At 38.3% G+C, this 22,519-nt stretch overlaps 1 protein-coding gene across 1 annotated transcript in view; it reads left to right on the forward strand.

The window, feature by feature from the left end:
- LOC126204449 (afadin) overlaps positions 1–22,519 on the forward strand; it is a 711,881-nt gene that overhangs the window by 673,967 nt on the left and 15,395 nt on the right. Inside the window, exons 22-30 of the mRNA XM_049938836.1 lie at positions 302–469; positions 2,411–2,542; positions 2,692–2,878; positions 6,171–6,482; positions 9,170–9,326; positions 10,464–10,610; positions 15,463–15,863; positions 18,216–18,345; positions 21,938–22,126. Of these exons, the coding sequence (XP_049794793.1) occupies positions 302–469; positions 2,411–2,542; positions 2,692–2,878; positions 6,171–6,482; positions 9,170–9,326; positions 10,464–10,610; positions 15,463–15,863; positions 18,216–18,345; positions 21,938–22,126 (1,823 nt within the window). The remainder of the gene's footprint in view (positions 1–301; positions 470–2,410; positions 2,543–2,691; positions 2,879–6,170; positions 6,483–9,169; positions 9,327–10,463; positions 10,611–15,462; positions 15,864–18,215; positions 18,346–21,937; positions 22,127–22,519) is intronic.

Here is a 22,519-nt window from a genome sequence, read left to right on the forward strand (position 1 = left end):
TCTTAATAATATGGATGGGAATGGAAGGGTGTGTGTGTGTGTGTGTGTGTGTGTGCGCGTGTGTACATAAACTAACAAAGTTTGCCATGCATGCAAAAGAACAGCTGGTGTTTCTGTCTAACAAATCTACTGAAAGAATTTAATGTGTGTGCGTGCGTGCGTGCATGAGAGAGAGAGAGAGAGAGAGAGAAATACCATGGTGACTCTGTATTTGTGATTTTAAATAAAGCTTTGTCCTTGCTTTGTCACTCTACTAACCAACTAACAACCTGCTTTGCGCTGCTTGCTCTGTCCCTCACAGCGACAGCTGGGCCCTCTTCTGCCCCTCGGCCCCGACCAAAATCTGAACTGGTGACGTCAGCCCATCCCCTGCACAAGCCACCAGCAGATCCCCCGTCAGCATCGTCTGTGATGCACTTGCCATCATCGGTGTCGTACCAGGAACGTCTCGTCGAATGGAGCAACACAGGTGGGGTGCCGGGGTGTCGGAGGCCGTACAATGAGTGTTACGTCGGAGCCACATGTCCTGCTACAGGTGTTCTCTGTGGAAGGATGTTAGGCAGTGATTCCGTACGCAGCATTGTTGACCGTCGAATGGGGAATTTTCCCGTGGTACCTACAGTTGTTGTAGAAGCTGAAGATGGTTCGGTGTCATCCGTAATTTCAGATGACACATGTTCTGATGTGTGCTGTTCACAGTCATCATTCTGCACCCCTTCTGACATGTTAGGTGCCGTGGGTGGTTTCACATGTCAGTCATGTGAAAAGAACAACATTGCTGTCCCACATAATCATAGGAGGACAGAACTTGATGAAGAGGAGAAGTTGAAAATTATTGAAGATGTCGATAAAATTTTATTGGATATTGAAAATAAAGCTCCACCTATAGTATGTTCCCCTCCAGAGCTATTTACTAGTGATGGTAATCTGGAAAGTGTGGACCATAAAATTAATTTTAGTACAATGGAAGATGTGTCAGTAAATGCAGACAGTGATGATAGCAAGTGCTGGAAGTCACCAGATGAAGTACGTCTGGGTGAGGGTAGAGTTGCTGCTCTCGCAAAACATTTTTCCCAGATGGGTGAACGTGGACTCATTCGTCCAGGAAAGCGTATTTGTAAATCTGTTCCCAATTTATCAGGAAGACCCCATTGGGGTACAGTATACCGAACACCGGGTAACACACTTGTGTATCGACTCGGATCTAGTCTGGAGACAATTTCGTCACCACTCGGTCAACAAGACAAAGTAGTGAAGCCTATGCCATTCAGAAATATTAGACCACTGTCTCCGCTCAGGTGGAGTAAAAGTGAGAGTTACTTACTAGCAGCAAAACGTGTAAGAAGAAAGGCATACACCACAAGGAAACTTCAGAGTGAAGAAAATGTAAGTGCAACAAAAACTCGTAGGAAGTGCTCTGGCCAGAGGAGAGGCTGTTGCAGATTGAATAATAGAAGCAAAAGTGAAAGTGATGTACATAAAACCAATAGCCAGGAGTTGTGGGAACACACTGACAGTGTAGAGAATTTATTACAATTCCCAAACTTAGCAACAAAAACTACACAGACATCTCCAAGGTATCACGAAAGCTGCCACACAGTGTGCATTCGTAGGAAAAGTGATGGCGAAATCTGTCACCATGAAAAGGATATCGAAAGCCGTTCTGCAAGTGCTGATGATTTACTGAAAACTGTTCATTTTGCCACAAAGGTCACTCAGACCTCTCCTTGTGTGAGAAGAGGGTGCCCGGACCAGAAACAACGCAGCTGGGAGCGACCTTGCAGTGAGGACAACTTGCTGGCTATGGGGAAGCTGAGATCAGGTCGCTGCGACAGTAAGGCAACAATACGTTCACTGTAGCATGTTGCCATTAGTGATCATGTGGCTCTCTTTAGTTGAGTGGAGCACAACATTTAGTTTCAAGATTTTTTAAATTCTGTTTTACTTTTTTTTGTACATAATGACATTTTGCATGGCTTCACTGTGAATGGATAGGAGATAGTGGATGAAGAAGGAATTTTTGTTTTGCATGATTTTTGCATCAGTGTAGTTTAATGAATGTTATTTACCTGCTGAACACACATTTTGCTTCCAGTTTCATTTGATGTATTAGTTAATATAATCTGCCATTTGCAGACATTATGGTTTCATCTTTTCTTTAGTGTATTAGTATATACAGGTAAAGAAACAATTTTATTGACATTTGCTTTTTGGCGTAGTGCATGTTGACAATACTTGACGATGCATTGCAGACAAAAATCTGAACTATAGTGAAATTTTTACTATCATTACAGTTTCTCTGAGACACAGTTAAACTTTTGCTTTTTACATTCTAGCTTTATTTTTGTTTTAAATCATGAAATGGAGCCTTATTACTTTAACTCACAGTATGCCACTTTCTTTAACGTAGGACCACGACGAATGAGTGAACGTGATCTGCCATCGAGAATCATGAATGACCAAAGTCACACGATTGACCCCAGAAGAAATGTAATGCCTCATGCTCCAATTCAGAGTTCAAAATCAGTACCTTCTCTTAACAGTAAGTAACAAGGGGTTATTAATACATAAATTTTGTGTTATGTAGAAAGCAATAACACTACTTCTAATGTATGTAAGCTATGAATGATATTCTAATTGTTGTGTTATGATGTTAACTTCTTGAGTTAAAGTGGACTTCCAACTCCACAGGTGGTAACGGAGACATAAGTGCAGGGAGAACGCAGGCAGTAGGGCAGCATGAGGTATTCAACCCTGGTTATAGTCGCACCTCTTCAACCAACAGTATACCACAAAAGTCGTATGATGGACCTCCGCACCAGCACATACCACCACAGCACCAGCCAACTGTGAATGGACCTACTGCCCTCAGGTCAAAGTAAGTCATACAGAGAATTATTTTTGTTCAGAATTATGAGGCACACACAAACACTTGAAGACAGGTTGATAAACACAGTTGACTACTGTGCACTATTGCACGTGCAGCCCCCCCCCCCCTCCTCCCACACACACACACACTCACTCCCACACAGCCAAAAAAGAAAAAAAAAGAGAAGCAGCCCATCACACAGCCAGATGTAACAGTTCAGTTTCAGTTTGAAGAAAGTCGCAGTGTGTAATGGATGTTGATGAACTAAAAACTATTTGTTGTGAAACTGCTAAATTGTTTCACTGTTTGTCACAATTCTCCCTTGACAATGCAAGAATGTTACCTACATGACAACAAAATCATATGTACGAATAAATTATGGGACAGAACTGTGGCCATTTCTTACCTTCAGGAGGCAAAGTGTGTAGTATTGCTGATAGACACATAACAGTAAAACTGATACACAACCTAACTTTGTGAACTAACAGTGCATTCCTCAGGTAGGAGAGAGGGATGGAGTGGGTGAAGTGAAAAAGGAAGAGCAGGTCATTCAGATCCCAGAATGAGAAGGACCCGTCACTTTTCAACAACTTTTTTTCCCCATTCGGGCTCATCAGTCTGAATTATCCCATTATTTTTTGTAACCTTGTACATCAATACGTAGTCACTCTTGTTCTCTCTGGCTCTCCTACCCAACCCATTCGTATCTCCTCTCTGAGGAAGGTACTGTTAGTTCTGAAAGCAAGGTAGTATGTTGCTTTTACTTTTATTGTATGTCTATTGACAGTATTACACATTTCACTTCCTGAATGCATTTATGGTTGTTTTTGTGGAATAGGGATGTACAATAAATTCTTTCTAATATGTCAGAACCCTCAAATGGCCTAAAACACATCTTCAGTGAGTTTGCCGAAAAACAGCTATGGCAGATGTTCTTTTGCATGACAGTGCAAGACCAAACACCAGTTATCACACGTTTTAAGAGGTCAGAAAAGGACGAAAAATGTGGGAACGGATGGAGATTACATTGAAAAGTCATAAATTAGCCATCAATGTTGTGATTTTCAACCTATGTAGTTGCATTTGAAATTCTCGGTAAAAAAAAAAAGAATAGGAGGCATTACTTTCTCATTGACCCTCATAAATGTTCACATCAACAACACCATTAATTATTTGATTTTACTTAAACAAATATGAGGTACTCACAGCTATCAAGGTTCATTCCGCTGATAAGATGTTGGAGTGTTACAATGTCTGGCTGAATGAAATACACAGTTATACTTTGTTTCTTTATTAACAGAATTCTATATTTGTTACATTGACAATGTCTAGTGTTCTGTATAGTGATGCATAGAGTACAAGAATTGATCCCTTCTCGTTCAATTTTGTGGTTGGTACATTGAAAGAAAGATTGTAGGTACCCCACTGTGTATATCTGAATTTCTCTAATTTTATCATTACAGATACATATTTGAGGAATCAATATGTTTCTTGTATCGTATTGATGTATGGGACCTCGGAATTTGCTATTAGACCTCTTCAAGATTTACAAAACTTCTCTTACACTGCTCCCTCCGTCTCCCACTTTCACCCCCTCCCCCCACTACGACCCTGTCACTAGAGTTTGTTGCGCATTTCTAACACACACTTCAATTGACTAAATAGATCCATGAGAAATTGTGCGTCTTTTCCTGAAATTTTCTCTATCCTATCTTTCATCCCAGTGTAGCCAGGGTCCCAGATCAATGAATAATCCTCAAGAATTGGTTGAAAGAACATTCTTCAAGCAACTTCCTTTATGGGTGAAATAGGAACTTTCTTTATGGCTGAAATATTCTTTCTTATGATCCTTCTGATAAATCTCAGTCTACTATCTGCTTTCCATGTGGTAATTAATGGAAAATCCAGGATGAAATAATGACAGTGTTATGAATCGGTTATTTGGAGATCCTGAGTTGCAGATAGGCACAACAAAAGGACTGTCGTACAAAGCTTTTGTCCAAACAGGTCTTCATCAGAATTGGACAAAACACACGCACAAGCACACAAACCAAGACCAGACTGGGAACAGCAGTGCGTAATGGGAGAAGCAATGTGGGTAGTGAGGATGAAGAGGCTGGGACAGGGAGGGGGAGGGATAGCAGGATAGCTTTGGGGAACAGTAAAGTGCTGCTTGTGGGAGCATACAGGGAAGAGGTGAGGAGAGAGTGGGGCAGCTGGTGCAGTTTGGGGGCTGATGGAGGGTGGGGGTGGGGGAGGGTGCAGCGGAAAAGGAGATAAGTAAACAGATTGTGGGTGCACTGGTGGAATAGAGGGCTGTATAGTGCTGGAATGGGAAAAGAGAGGGTGATAGGTGGGTAAAGGGCGATGACTAATGAAGATTGAGGCCAGGACAGTTACAGGAACATAGAATATATTGTAGGGAGGATTCCCACCTGTGCAGTTCAGGGACGCTGTTGTTGATAGGAAGGATCCAGATGGTGAAGGTCGTGAAACAGTCAGTGGAATGAAGAATGTCGTGTTGGGCAGCATGCTCAGCAACTAGATGGTGCAGATGTTTACTGGCAACAGTTTGTCAGTGGCCATTCATGTGGACAGACAGCTTGTTGATTGTCGTGCTGACCTAGAATGCAGCACAGTGGTTGCAGCTTAGCTTGTAGATCAGGTGACTGGTTTCACAGGTAATTATCCTCCCTACCTTGCACAAAAGCAGATCCCCCATGTGTTCTTTCTCCAGTCGCCCACCACCTGTCCACGTTCCACCATCTGGCCGCAGAGGAGCATTCCCCTCATGACTGAGTACCATCCAGAACTGGATCAACTAAATCACATTCACAGAGATTCAGCTACCTCTCGTCATGCCTGAGGAATGTCATACCCACTAACCTTCCCACGCCTCCCAGAGTGATATTCCCAGCTGTCCCACCAAAGGCAGTCATGTGCGACAGTTGCGATTGTGCACGTGTGTGTGTGTGTGTGTGTGTGTGTGTGTGTGTGTGTGTGTGTGTGTGTGTGTCTGAGAGAGAGAGAGAGAGAGAGAGAGAGAGAGAGAGAGATCTATTTTTGATGAAGGCCATGCTGGCCATAGGCTTATTGTGACATTTTTGTTGTGCCTGTCTGGGATTCAGCATCTCCTTGATATGGTGAGTGGCAACTTTCTTTATTATTGTTGCATACCATCCTGGATTTTCCATTGTTAAATACAGTAATAAATAAATATGGTATTACCAGTGTTGTGTTGCTAGCTGAAGTTAGTCATAGTACGTAAGTGAAATATTGACATAGTATGAATGTTTTTCAGATCTAGTCAGAATTTGAGTGACACTCGCACCCTGCCACCGTCTGTACCCGTTTCCCGGCAGGCATCAAATCCTGCACTTCATGCGCATCAGGTGGCACAACCACAGCAGCAGAATGCTCCCCAGCATGGTGTTGGTGGAGAAAGTGAACGATTCTACCAAAACCTCAGCATCTATCGTAACCAAGAGGTGCACAATGGAGGCTACCCTCCCTCGAGTCCCATTCGTGGAAGTGGTCCTCCAGGACAAGGCGGGAAGATGCCAAGTCCACAAGGTCACTACCATGATGCATCACATCCAGCTTATACTGACAGGTAACCTGACAGCTAAAATTTACAGCATCATTTTTTTGTCCCTCGTTGCTACTTGTGTTCCAGTGCTTGCAACTCTGTCTTACAAAAAAATGGATATACCACAAAGAAAAGGAAATATAGATAAAGTAGCACCAGAAGAAGAGCCTCCTGCTAAGTTACTCTGTTTATGGTTGTAAAATAAGCTTCTAATGTGTAAATGTGATGTACAAATAACCATTGCTATGTGATCTAGTTAGCGTGTTGTGCTAAGGAATTTTCAGTATTCCGTCCGTAGATAGTATGAGAGTTAATACCTTAGATATTTTTTATTTTTCAGGAAAATATCTAGATGCTTGTAAAAATGTGAGAAGGAATAATGAGATATACTTATTACAACCATCTCACTAGCTCCATGTGCATTTCCAGATTTCTTGTAACTTTCTCATTCCGCAGGCATGGTGTTAGGTTTGTTCAACTCTTCATATCCTGGCCTTTTCACTCAAGTACTTTTAGTTGCTTCAGAGACATCTCGCTCTTGTTTTTGGGCTTCATGGCTCAGTTTGTTTATTTTGACCATTTTTAATTTATTGTTGTGGTAACATGCAAATTGCTTACTTTTCTTGTATTTATGGTTTAGAAACTTTACTGAGCTCAATAGTTCTGGATGTTTATGTAACCATCACATGTATTTCTTATTCCTTAACAGAGCTATGAACCTGAATGAACTTGATAGAAAGCTAATTGAAGCATACCTTCACCTCTCCTCCTCCCACCCACCCACTGAAATAATATGCATTTGGGATCCACATGAAGAAAAACAGCATATGGTCTGTTATTATAATATAAGCAGCACATGCTCAGAAGGCATGCAGTGGATAAAAACAAAGGCTGTATCATCTTGTTACATTTCTTTGTCAAGGCCTCAGTTGAAACTATTTTAAAGACACTTTCTTATTAAAAATTCATCTTTCTCATCAAAAAATCAATTTACAAAGAATCCATTACTTGTTCTGTACCATTTTAGCTTAATGCAAATCTCGAAACTTCATATGGTGTCTTGGGCTTGCCTTCATCTGTGGTAAGATGGAGTAATTGAAAGACGTGATAATTGTGTAGTGATATTGGGAAAATACAGACGGCTGTACTGCTATGTTACTACTTCTTTTTAAAATTTCCGTGTAGCAAGTTCTGATCTTATAACATGCCCCATTCACTGTCTTTGAAGTTTTGCTGTGGTTCTGCTGATAGCTTTCCCAGAACCCACTAATCTATAGAACCTCTGACAAGAATCTGCTTTATCATAATTAATGTAATTAATCTTCTGTTGCCATTGCTGGGCCTCTGAATATTGACTCAGCATAGTGACACAGTGGCTAAGATGCAGGAGTTGCACTCAGGAAGTCTGGAGTTCATGTACTCTTCCAACCATTCATATTTAGGTTTCTTATGCCAGAACGATTGCTTTGAAAAGAATGTGGCCAGTTTGTTGCTTGTCCTTGTCATATCTGAGACTGTAGTCTATCTCTGATGACAGAATGTTACACTTTAGTTTTCTTTACTTCTTTTTCTAAATATTCTTTCTGTAATAAATATTAGTATGTTACTACATTGGTGGGTGGTTTTGTATTCAATAATAACCACAAATGTTTTTCAATTACTGTCACTATGTTTTCATATAACCATGCAGTGTGTTCATCTTTCATGTTAGGAATGCTTAGCAGTTTTTTCAAACTGGAATACAAGCCCTAAAAATTTATTGTGTCCATGAGAGAGAGAGAGAGAGAGAGAGAGAGAGAGAGAGAGAGAGAGACGATTCCTGTGTGTCGTAAACATCTCTTACATTGTGTTCTTTATTGCCCTGCTCCGTTCTGTTTTTATGAAGAACTCTTGCAAACTTGTTCTCTGTTAATTGGGTAACTCAGTATTTCATACCTACATTTTTTTCTTCTATTGACTTCAGTAGTCAGTCTTCCTTTCATTTAATTCATAGTGACTCAAGAGTTCTGCAAGTGTTTATGAATATAACTGTGACAGGAAAATTGCAACTAGCCCCAAAGTTGTAGAATGATCAAGTTCCATCACAAGTTTTGGGTGTAACACCATTTGTCAGACAGTAGTATTACATTTCTTATGTAGTTTTGCGTGTTACTCATAAATAAACTAATAACTTTCTATCATGTGTTATGTTAAATAATAGTTCTCATGAAGATAATATTTAACTAAATGTGTATTTATATAAACCAATACAAAATACAAATTGTTTTCTGTGCCATGCTGAATGACATTTTCTTCTTTTGATTTGTTAATAAATAGTTTGTGTCAAGTCCTACTTTATTTTATCATTGTATTTTTAATTAAAATGAAGGTTCAAAATAATTTGTAACAGATATAAAATGTAATCTTTCTTTGTTTGACACTTATTACATTTATTTATTTGGAATACTCAAAAACATGTGGAATAAAAAGTAGTATAATTGATATTCATATGAGTGTAAATTAAAATGGAAAATTAGGCTGGTGGAGCACAATTGTTGTCTACTAAACTCTTTAGTTTTTGACAAATTATGTGGAATAATTGATCATATGAATAATGGGTATGCAGCATGTTCTAAATTTTGTTGTGGAGGTATACACACATGCATTTAATATTCAATCTTCTTAAACTGCTTCCTTTAGCTTGAGACGATGTATGTTTATTTACTTCCCAGGAGTCCACCACATCCACAGAAGACTGGATTACGTGGGTCACAGTCGTCCCTGCATCGGACACCTGAAATGCCAGTGAATGCTAGGGATCTCAGAGACCGGCCCACATCTGCGTACATTCCACAGAAAGACCCATATGGCAGCCCACAGCATGCCCAGGTAAATGACAGAGTAAATTCAGTTGTGTCTTTTGCATTTCCACCTTTAACCTGTTGTTCTTTAGACATTTACACAGAATTCAGCTTGTTAAGGCAGATGTGATCTTTAAAACTGAAAATCTGGTAGAAGGGAGAAATTGTTCACATTCTATTATCCATGATGTGATGAAATTTGCCTTTGCTGTTTCTTCAGTATGATGAAAACAATTAACATATAGGATTTTCACTCAGATTAAATAAGAAATTTTGAGTTAGCCTGTGGCAGCTGACATAAAATATAGAAAAAAGTGACACATTAGGAAGAGATGCACAAACAAAATTACAGATGATATTTACAAGGGTTTTGTTTTGTTATTAGTAATGGTAATTAAGTTTAGAACATAGGTAAAACGGTTTGCATTTACTTCATAATCTGTCCTGTCAGTATATCTCATTAGCTGCTGCCCATAATGTTTATATAATAAATATTTGAAAAGTAAAATTTCATTCACTCTTTTCTGTTGTTTCATAATTGATCATAAGTTCTGAAATGTGATTTATTCACAAATGAGAAGTACTTATCGATAATGATGATGTCAGTTCTGTGCGCCTTCATTGCCCAAACTACTGGCGACTAGTAACCGATACTTCCTCCCGAAAATCTGTGATTTTCATGGTAACAAACATGGAACGAAAAGACTCAAGCTATATTCAAGACAATTTGGTTTCATATTTTATTATCTTCGTGCTTTATGACTTGTATGAATGAACTGTACTAATCCTTGATTTTCCCCTGCTTCCTTTGTTTATATTTCCACTAAGTTTTTGTTGTAAGATGTGATGAATTTATCCATGTCTTAAATTTTGAGATTCTGAAACATACTTAAACTTTAGCCATCGATACTTCAGATATTATATGGCTTTTCATTTTAAAGTAATACTGTAGTACTGAGGCATAAGAACCAGAAAAGTTGCGGATGTTTGACTGTAAATGAAAGTTAAAAATGCTTCTCTAATATATTATTTACAAAAAGGCCCACTAACTTTTTCTCCACTTGTAGTTTTATGCTGCAATATATTGTACAAACTTTAATGTGTTTATCTTAAATGGCTATTCATTCAAATGAAATACTTTACTCTTAGCACTATTCTGTTACAGGGAATGACAGCAAGATCTCAATCTACAAGAGACATGTTGCGCCAGGAAGCAAAATTGCATGAGATGCAGGAAGAAGTCAGAAGGCGTGAAATGCGAGGCATTACTTCTCCACAACTTCACCATCCACCACATCTGACTCGTCCACAAGTGAGTTGTAGTGAATATTTGGAAAGAATTGCAATACCTCTTTCTAATTGTTCTTGTGGCTTATAAGTCAGTGCTAAAGAATTAGCCACCTTTAGTCATGACAGGTGTCATATTTTGAAATCTGCCACAGTCTTACAAACTGAGAACAGTCTTTAATATTGTAGATACTGAAAGTACTTACACAAACACTTGAACTCCATGTAATGCTGAATTCCATGATACATTAAAGGTTGTTTTTGGTGGCTCAAACATGTAGGCTTCTACACTGAAAAGTGCTGAGAAAATCTGAATGGAGATGCTCCTTGTGTCATTACATTGTAAAGTAGTCTACTTTTTCCTCAGTTCCATTCTTTTGAAGGCAGACTACCAGTTTTAACTGTTTGGTGTTCTCAAAGCCAAAAGAATTCATGGTTTGTTATCTATTTTTTTTCTGTTGCCCGTTTTCACTCTGCTTACCAACAATCACCTTCCTTCTCTACTGCCAAGCTCCTTTATTCTTGTTAAAACTTTTCCCCACATGCATCAAATTAGTTATCGAAAGCACGACCGTAGGGGATATCGAGCGAAATTTGTGACTGGATTGAGGATTTACTGATAAGGAGGACAAAGCATATTATCACAAATGGAGAGTCATCAATGGACATAGAAATCGTCTGTGACAATATTAATATTAGGCTCAGACTTTACACATATGATGCATTTATCTATAATGAAATACTGATTATAAAGAAGTGCTCCGACAAAATCTGCAAAAATATTCAGTTTTATCTCAATAAGATTTCAAACTGATTCAAAGATTGGTAACTTGCGTTAAATATTCATTTATGTAGAATTTTGCACTTTCACAAAATGGAAAAAAACTTAGTATCTTATGACAATATCAGCGAATGAAAATTGGAATTGATCATCTCCAATATCCAGTTTGTGTGGATACTAAATGGAATGGTCATAGCTCAGTCACAGGTAAAGTAGTTGCCAGACTTCAGTTCATTGGTAGGATAGTAGGAAAATTCGGTCTGTCGACAAAGTAGATCGCTTTAAAAAACAATTGGCTACTCTTTTTAGAATATTGTGCAAGTGTCTGGGACTAATACCAAATTGATTTAATAGGATATATTTAACATATACACAGAAGAGCAGCAAGAACAGTTATAGGTTCATTTGAACCTTGGGAGAAATCACAGAGATGCTGAAAAACTGAACAGGCCGATGTTTCAAGAAAGTTGTAAAATGTTGTGTGAAAGCCTACTTACAAAGTTATGTGAACCAGCTCTAAGTTAGGAAGAAATGTCTTAAGACCCTCTTTGTATAGTTTAGGGTATGCAAAGATAAGATGAGACTAATTACATCACACAAAGAGATATTTAAACCATCATTTTTCCTGCACTTGATGTGTGAATTGAACAGGAATAGGCCCTGATGACTGACGCATTTAGAATTAGCCTCTGCCATTTACTTCACAGTGTTTTGTAGAGTATGACCACAAACATACTTCTCCCGTCATTTTTTCTTTGTTCTGACACACTAGCTGCCTATTTTCTACAGCTCTGATTTAACTTCGTTTTCTCCATCTTATCCATTGCTTTCCTTTGTTATTACCTTTGACATCTTACGTTGACTTTTGTCTAGTAGCTATTGTCATCTTTTAAATCCAGGAAATGAAATCTTTTAGCTGTTTAAAATTAGATTTTGTTCCAGCATTTCCTCTTTATACTAGAGTCTACTGTGTTACTGGAAGAAAAGTCCTTTTAGACTACATGTTTATACTCTGCAGTTTCGTATGGTTTTCCTGCATAGAGCCCATTGGTTACTTAGGAGTTCAATCTCTGCACAAAACAAACATATTGTCAATGTGGAACTTCAATATTCCAGAGTTTGCACCTTTCACAATCTGCTTCATTCTATCTTCTGAGATTTCATGATTTTCTGCTATAGAATATCTAACTGAATACTCAGAAGATCAGTGTTAACTCAACCTGTTCTTGGAACTGCACTCCAAGACTGAGTAACTCAGTAGATCATTTATTCTACCTAAATAACCCATTGTTTCGAAATGTCACTTGCAAAAAAGACAAAGAAAACAGAATGTATTATGCAGACAGCCTTTGGAGCTTCTCTCCCTGAGTATTCTCAATAAGAGCTCTTTCAGTAACCATAAACTGATTGTAGTATTGACCCTACAGTATGGGTTTGAAAACTGGATCTCTTTACCAGTTGAATGTTTCATCAGTTATAAAGATCCAGTGGGAGCGGTACGTAAGATGTGTTGTGGTTCTCATGCGGGTATCCATAAACAGTGTGGAAGTAACCAATATTAGTCACAGGATCAATTGATTTGGTCGTATGAAGTACATGAGTAGTGACAAGACTTCTTTGACATACATTCCTTGCTAGAAGACCTTGGAGTGCTCTTCTAAAACATTACAAGTATTTGGCCTTTAGCAGCATGAACATAAACCCAAATCTGTCTAAAAATAAAGAAATATTATGGAAAAGAGAACTTAGTGGGTAGGTCATATGCTAACATACTTACTAACTTCCCAAGACTGAACACATTTGTCTCAAGGAATTATCCACTTTCTTAATTTAGATTTATTTTCTGTCTACCAATCACTGTTTTCAGTTCAAAATGAATCTTTTTGGGATATGTTGCCCATTTTCAGATCATATCTTGTAATTACAGAGTAACTGGTCGTAACAGAACTATCAGTAAATGACAGTGAACTGATGGTTCATTAAGAACAGTCACTCTGTAAGTGTAAGATATGATATGAAGATGGGCGACATTGTCTGAAACCAATCATTTTTAAATAAAAACAGCAATCAATGGACAGTGGATATGCCTATTTTATATTTGACTAAGAAGGGGATCATGCATACTTGTCATCACTAACTCCATCCAGATTTATGGTATATGCAGAACTTGGCCAGAAATGGAAATGACAGAAGCGCAGGCGCCAGATGGCTGAGCATTTAGAAGAAAAACATTTTTGACATGCATCGTATGAAGTGTGAGTCATCAAAGATTGCAATATGAAGCACCTGAGGGGGTGGGGGAATCTTTAACTTAACATTACGTACACTGTAAATAAACCGAAATAATACTCAGTATAATTTTTTATTAATATTTGCATAAAAACATGAAAATAAAAGGCAAAGTAATATTTGGGATTGCAAGTAAATCTCCAGGTAGGGATTCTAAGGCATACTTGAGAACTTCATATATAAGATTACATAATTTTATTGTAATGGACAATCAAAAATTTTTCGTTTGAAGGCTGAACAGTCAAGAATCAGTATGTTGATCAAGCAAGATCACTGGGTTGAGGCAATCATCCCACCGATGCATCAAGTTGAAGTAATCAGTTTGGTAAAACACTGTGTCCTGCTGCATGAAGAAGTCCGTAATTGCCTGCTGTATACTCGTTGACCCTAGTCATTTTTTAAGTGACTGAAGGCGTTATAATCACATGGGAAGAGAAAGGGACTATAGGACTGGTGCTCAAGTGGCTCCCACCTGAGTTGTCCTCCCAGATTGACCTGTGCCTTGTGTCAAATTGTGATGAGCATGGAACTTGGCACACCATTCCACAATGGTGGTTTTTGACAAGTATGCTACCCCATACACATTATGTATTATCTGAAGATGGATGTCTAAGGTGTGTGTCCTTCAGCTGCCAAAAAAAGAATAACTGTCCTGTTCAGAGGCATTCAGTAATGACTTCATAATAGTTTATGTTTCCATGTTTATTGCTTGCATGCCGGAGAGACATGAATACTACACTAATCCTATGCTACTTGGTTGATTCTTATATATCTGCATTGGAGTTGCGCAGAATTACATATATACTACAGCAATACCCTCAAATGGACACTTTTCGATTGCCCTTTATATTTTACAGTTGATTTACATGCGCTTTGGTGATATTCATTGTAAAAACAGAGGAAGCAGTACTGAGCATTTTGCACAGTTTATAAATGTTGTGTCTTTACAATTACATGATTTTAAGTTTCCATATAAAAACAAACTAGGTTAATGTTCATAAAAGGTTCTCCTCATTCACAATTTGGCAGCAAACAGCATGTAATGCTTCATTTCGTCAAATATTGGCAGGGATAGCTGCTGAGACACAGTGAAATGTATTTTGATGCAGTCTTCCCAGTATGTGGTTCCATTTTCTCTGAATAGGCCAACTCTCTCTCTCTCTCTCTCTCTCCTCTCTCTCTCTCTCTCTCTCTCTCTCTTTTTGTACAATCCTTTATTGGAAATTTGTTTGCACTCCCAAATTTTCTTTAGCCCTTTATGAAAATATATATAAAAACAATGTATTCACCATTATTTCAGTTTATTTCCAGTGTAAAAATTAAAAGTAACAGCAGGTTTACATAAAGGGTCTCGACACCATGATCCTCGTATTACCGTTTCGTACTCTTTCCGGTGCACCAATCGCTGCCAGCAAACTACGTTATGTAAGTGACTCGTGTCTCACCTGACCCACATCAAAAAATGCTATTTTCTTCTAAATTCTTATCCGTTTGGAGCTCCCACTTGTGTCACTTTCATTTCTGGCGAAACTCTCAATGTTCCATAAATTTGAATGAAATTGATGACAAGTAGGTGTGATCCCCTTGTAAGCTTTATGTGCTCTCTACAGTTCAATTGTACTTTTTTCCATACTATATTGTTTGGTGCATCATTGAACTATAATTATCATACAAATTTTGAACAGTAGTATATTGATTAATTTGAACAGAATATTGTAAGTGGATAATTATTTCAGTTGTTTATTATTAACTATGAAATGGCCTGTAATATGTTCTGTAATTGAAGGTTTTCATTTCTCATCACCAGATGCTGCCAAATATGCCTCGTGTACCAAACACAACCTACAATTATCCATCATCACCACAGCAGCAAGTACTGGAACAGGGTTACCACCACTCTCATCACCCGATGTCACCTACTTCTCCGACATACAGGCCGGGTTATGCACCCCCTCCAACAGCACCCAAACCTTCACGCCAACCATCAGAACTACCTCAGATGATGCCAGCTCAGTATCACCACCATCACCATCACCAACAGCAGGCACAACAAACTGAACACGGGTTGTACCGTGAAAGTCCACCACCTCCTCCACCACCTACCTCCACGCATCCTCTTTATCAGGGTCAGCAGCAACACCCGCCCTCTCTGCAGCAGCCGCAGCAACAGCAACAACAACAGGATCACAGATCTGTTAATGATAACAGGTAGGGAGAAATACTTACATTTGTAAACACAAGCTGTAATGGGTCTTGCTCCTGGTGGCTATAATACGTTTTCTCCATGTTTAGAAGGTACAGTAAACAGCAGAAGTGTAGTAGAAAATGGCAACTAAATTTAAGATCTTGGTTTCAACATGTTAAGAACATTAATTATGTTGGATGAATGTGAACTCTACAAAACCCTTAAAAGAACTGTTGTTCTCCAGCAACTTGTTACAGCATAATTTGTTTGGTTTATTGCCCCTATTACCTTTGTGACTGTATTGTACTGAAAATACTGATGTCACAACATAAAAGTGTATAATTTCCATTATGTTTGTAAAAAAAAACTTCTCCACAGAGTTCACTGCTAACAACTCAGTTAAGTACTTTCTTGTCCCTTTACCTCCTGAGTGCTATTAATACAATATTAGGACACCAAGTTATGGAAACAGCTAACAAATACCAAAAAAGAATAATAAAGTAATCTCATTGCCATGACTTAACTGTAAGTAACAGTACAGAACTGTTTCTGTAGAGATGTTTAAAATATTGACTACCATAACCACAATTTTACAGCATCATACCATGAACTTTCTTACATGCTGTACCAGAGATGTGTACTATTTCACTGTTTACGGTCATCTAAAACTGCCAGAAACAAAACTTAAGATAGTACTGACCAGTGGACAAGAGAGACAAGAGCTGAAGAGGCAAGCAGGACTTACCTGTGTTATGAACAATAGAAAATATCAATGAAAACACTTCCTTACCTAACATAACACTGACCTTTCTGATAACACAACAGAGGATGCTGCCGGACCTATATGCATGCCATGTTTATGTGATATTAAGCTTTTATGTCTAATACACTGGTCTGTGCATCTCCCTAGTTCTATTTCATGTGCATCGTTCTTTATGAGTGATACAGTTTCTACAACTGTTAGTGAAAATTTAAGGTTTCATAGAGCTTGCACAGCATGGACACCATGCAATTAGTAAAGTATGAGTTACTGAAGGTATTCTGTTACATTTCACAGATCATGTTTCCATGCGGTACTAGGGAAATATATGCCTTTTATGCCACTGAGTCTGAAAATGGTCACTTGCACAACAAAAATTGCGTTGACATAGTTCATAATCCTATTGAGCAGCTTGCCTGCATGTTTTAAGTAGTGGAACCCAGTGAGGCATTGATTTCCAGTTTATACTATATTAAGAAATACCTTTCCATGTGTATTGCCATCTCTTTACTTGTAAAGGCATATTGCACTGAGTACATATTTGACAGTGGGACCTCCAGGTTGAATTATCATCAATATAAGGAAAAGATACACTGCTACTCACCATAAAGATGACACTGAGTGACAGACAGGCACAACAATAAGACACTTACACATTAGCTTTTGGCCAAAGCCTCCTTCAGAAAAGGAAACACGCACACATGATCGCCATCTCCAGCAGCTCGGGCTGGAATGCTGGAATTCCTTGTACAAACAAATGTGCATGTGTTTCCTTTTCTGAAGAAGGATTTGGCTGAAAGCTAACGTCTTAAGTGTCTTTTCATTGTGCCTGTCTGCAACTCAATGTGTCACCTTTACAGTGAGTAGCAATTTATCATTTCCTTGTAATGCTGAGTATGTATTTGTTCATTTGAAGCCCAGAAGTCTTAAACTGTGTAATCGCAAAGATATGGGGTATTGACAAAATGTTAAATACATTTTCACGCATTACTTTTGCAAACAACAGAATATGTTAAGTAATTGCAGCAATAATCTAACTCTTAAGTAGCTAAATAATTTAAAAATTACATGAAAATTCAACACACTTCAGGACTTTTTTTTCTTAAGATTTAAATTTTGTGATGGAGGGGTGATATCAATAGTTAATGCAAGTTGCCTTCAGATACTTATCAATAGAATAAAAAGTATGTGTCATTAGCAAATCCTTAACTTTCATCCTGAAGATATCGCTTTCATTTCTGATTGATAAGATGTACAAAGTAGGCAGCTGCCCATATTTCTCACCCCGTTAAGACTTCTACTTAATCTGACACCTCCTAATTGTGTAGTTACTTAAAAAAAGTGAGAAAAACTTACAATGCAAAAAGGAAGTTACAGGCATGCGTGGCAGATTCTTTTAGGTATTAAGAATGTTTCTGCATTTAACTTTGATTTACAGTTTGTGTTTTAACAGCAGTGAAAAAGCAGAACACAATCCCCTTGATATTTGCTGTAGTATTTCATTAAAAATTTCAGTTTGTTTGCCATAAATTACTTTCTGATGTTAAATGGAACCTTCTAGAAGTATTTGAATATCAAGCAAGAAGTTAATGCTTGACTTGACATTGCATTTCAGATATGCTGCCAGCATGGCTGATCCTCCACGAGGCTCCTACTACCCCTCATCAACTGGCAATACTAACCAACCACCACGTCAGTATCAGTTCAGTGCAACTAATCCATGGGAACGAGAAGAACGTGAAAAGGTAATGTCTAGTTTCTAATTATTTCATTAAGTACTACATGATCAATGCATGTTATTCATCTCTCTCTGTCTCTCTCTTCCCCCCCCCTCTCTCTCTCTCCCCCACCCACTCACCCACCCACCCACCCACCCACCCACCCATCCACCCGTCCGCCCAGCCACCCAACCACTCACCCCCTGCCCCCTGTGTGTGTGTGTGTGTGTGTGTGTGTGTGTGTGTGAGAGAGAGAGAGAGAGAGAGAGAGAGAGAGAGAGAGAGAAGGAACCACTTGTGGTTGGAGCAGCAGTGATGAAGCATTGTGAATTTATATTTCTGTAGTCAGCAATAAACTTGTTTATGTAAGAAAAGAGTTTTAAAATAAAAAATGCTCTAAAGAATGAATGGCTTCTTGAAAGTTACATTGATGACATTTTCATTGTACTGAAACTACGCTAACATATGCATCATTGCTGACTTGTGAGTCACTGATCAGAACACACTATTTGCCACAATGACCATTGGGTAACAAGTATGTGCATCAGATGATGTTTTAGGGCCAGTTGTGCCATTATGTGTGAAAATAAAACAATTTTGTTGATTGAATTGTGATGGAAAATGCAACCGGAGTGCACCATTCTGAACAAGGAAGTGGGAGCACTCACTGAATCCAGTCAAGAAAAATTCAAGACCTCAATGTCCAGTTGGAAAGTCATATTGACAATATTTTGCGAAGTCAAGACGTCTTATGATGATGCAGCTCCAGAAGAATGGTCAAACTCACTAATTGTGGCAGTCAGTGCACACACAATGTACTTTTCTCAAGATAGCACTCCTGCCCCATGCCAACACATGCTGCCAAAACTACACATATTATGAATACACTACGTGATCTGAAATTTGATGTGTTTAAGCATCTACCCTTCATTTTCACATGATATTGAGGTAACGGAAGTGGCTTATGATGCAAAAGTTTTTGGGGAGGACATACGCTGTTTGTAGATGAAGTGAGACACACAGCAGGTGACTGCAAAACAAGACAGCACTTACTTTTCTAAGTAATTTGGTAAAAGAGTGTTACAACAAAATTTTTGTTATTTTATGTTTTGCCCTTATAAGTTGTGAATAAAGATGACTAATACATGTGAATTTAGTGTTTTAAAACTGATGATACTGCAATTATTTTTTCTGACTCGATGGTTATTTGATGTTCACTGTATCAGTAGTACCTTCCTTAATTCAGAACGATTGAAACAATACATATGACCTTCCTTTTGATTTCTATTTGTAGTAAGCTGTGTTGGTTGTCTGTTGAAATAAGAACATTTGTCTCTGTGGACTGTCCGAATGCTTCTGCATTGTACCCTTACAAGTAGCAGGCTTCTGTTCGACTTAACAGAGGTGATCTACTGACCTCTGAATTAGTGTCTTTATCTACATTTACTGGTATGTGCTACCCTATAACAGTTTCTTTATTTTTGCACACGGTGTATAAGACACTGGCATTTAAAATTAAAGCCATAGCAGCCCTCGGTCGCAAAAATGAAGTCTTTTTGACCTAGGTTTCAGCAACTACTAAGAGCGCCTTCATCAGAAGTAAAACACTCAAACTGGTCTATAACGTAAGTACAAAATTTTAGGAAAAACATTTTTTTAAGTGTAAGTACTGACTAGCAGTACAAGAAAGAAAAGAAACAGTACTTAACATGTCACATATAAAATAAATATCAAGCGATAAAGCTTTAGTCACAAAATTTTAAAATAGAAAACATAAAAGGTAAGCCACTACGGGCTTCTCACATGTGTCGAGCTATGGTAGCATCAGACTGAGGCACTTGTGTTAGCAATTGCGGGCAGGTGAACATTACACCAAGAGTGTCATCTAGTAGCTGCAAATACAAACAAGCTACTTAACACTCAAAATATAGGCAGATGAATATTATGATGAATATTATTTAATATATGAAGTAAGAGGCAATATTTTATCTGACAGCAGCAGACATGGTAACAATTTGTCTACATAAGAGCTTAGAAGTACAGTTTAAAGGCTGAAAACGCCATTACAGAATTACAAAGGGAGTTGAATAACTCACCAAGTAGAAAAATGGTATAACATAAAATGTAGTTAATATAAACCATTTAATGAACAGAACATTGTGAATCGACTTGGAAAGAAAAAATATTTTGCTTACTGCATGAGGGAACATGAAATCACATATCAAGTAACAGCTTGAAGCAGCTTTTATTATGTGATTGTAGCTGCTCATTAAGAATGAGGTCATTATTTCGAGAAAGTTGTTTAAAAATTTCTAATTCTTCGAGAACATCTAATCTATGGCCTTTCTTCTCAGTGTGTAAAATGTTGATGTCGTCAACAGCTTTAGGCGCATGACCTGTAATCAGAAGGTGGTCATCAAAAGATAAATTTTGGGTGCTAGTACAATTTTTTCTTAAAAGATGTTCTTTGTATCAGACTGTAAAGGCACGTCCTATTTCTCCTATGTAGTAAGAAGAGAAAGTGTCGCAAAAATTGTATAGACACCAGAGTTTTTCAAAGTGGAACAGGTCGACTTTAAATTATGAATAAAATTTTTTTTCAAACTATTATTGGTTGAAAAGGCGACATTACAGTTGTATTTATTATTGGTTGAAAAGGCGACATTACAGTTGTATTTATTATGAAGAAGGCATCGAATCTTGTAGTAGATGGGCCCCAAGAAAGGAATAGAAAAAAACTTCTTCTTTAGGCTGGACTCGACAATTTTCTTTTTAAGGATGTTAATCCACTGTGGCAGGTTTGTATTTATTATTAACTGCTATCATTCTGATTAAATTAATTCCTTCCACGAATTTCTCTTTCGAGAGTGGAATAGAAATAGGTCTGTGAATAGTAGAGTGAAAGAAAGCATTTTTATGAGATTGTGAGTGCATGGAAGATGCAGGTACAGTCTGATCGGTATGTTTCTTTACAAAAAAAACATTAAATGAGATTTTATTTTCTTCTACTGTAAGCATCAAGTCAAGAAAATTCAGTTGACGGGCCTTGTTTTTGAGTTCATTGGTGAAGGATATTTTCTCAAGGAGTTCATTAAGATTGAAAATACAGTCAATGCCATCAACAGGTCCTTTGTAGGTGACTAAAATATCATTGATATACCTGAAATAGGAGAGAATGCCTAGTGCTGTAGGTGACAAACAGTTGAAGAACTTTTCTTCTTGAGAGTTAATGAAAGCTACAATAATAAAAAAGTCACTAGTTTGCAACAAAATTTTATTTTTATCAAAAGTCTCTGAAGCCTTTCTCAACCATTTTGCAACTTTTCATTCACGTGTTCATCCAAACATGTTATGGTTTTCTGTACTGTTTGCAACACAGCTAGTTATATTGCAATTATAAAAAAAAATCAAATTTAACTTTGTGACGCTTAACTGAAGCCAGGTGTGAGACGCAGTGACAACAATAAAGAAGGGGCAGGAGGGGGCTCTGCTCACCCATAGTGTATGGGATAAAGCACAATTGAAGTAGCAGTTGAGGAAAAATGGCTGCAAATGTAAACAAGATAAATATATTGTTTATAGCAGCATTAATTTTATGCTGTTTCCATATTTGTTTCAGGAGATGCAACGGCGCCGTGAGGCTGCTCGCATGTGGCGGGACCAGCAAATAGCAGAACTTTCAGCTCTGCCGCAGCGTACAGCACAGCAGGAGGAACAGCTGCGCGCACTGAAGCTTGAGAGGGAGTTCCAGCGCCGAGCTGAGGAGGCTGCCAAGCAGGATGAAGATGAGGAGGGTGATGAAGACCAGGTTGGTTTGCCATTTTACAGTTCAGTTTCCCCATGAAAATTTTGCTTGTACAGCTCATCTGCATCATTCAACATTTGCTCAGTTGAGGAGAAGATGAATCAGCAGTGCTCTGTTGAAGGAAGCATTTGAATTCACCTAAAGTGGCTAAGCAAAAGCTAGTATAACATAAATCTGGTTGTTAGGTAAAAACCAAACAATGGAAAATCCAGGATGGAATGTAACAATATTGTGAAACGCACGCACGCGCGCGCGCGCGCGCGCGCCCACACACACACACACACACACACACACACACACACACACACACACACAACTCGCATGCACATGACTGCAGTCTCAGGCAACTGAGGCAGCACAGTGTGGCTTTAGTTGCCTGAGACTGCAGTTTCATGT

Source organism: Schistocerca nitens, chromosome 9, assembly GCF_023898315.1.
Source record: "Schistocerca nitens isolate TAMUIC-IGC-003100 chromosome 9, iqSchNite1.1, whole genome shotgun sequence".
In the NCBI taxonomy this organism is placed as follows: domain Eukaryota; kingdom Metazoa; phylum Arthropoda; class Insecta; order Orthoptera; family Acrididae; genus Schistocerca; species Schistocerca nitens.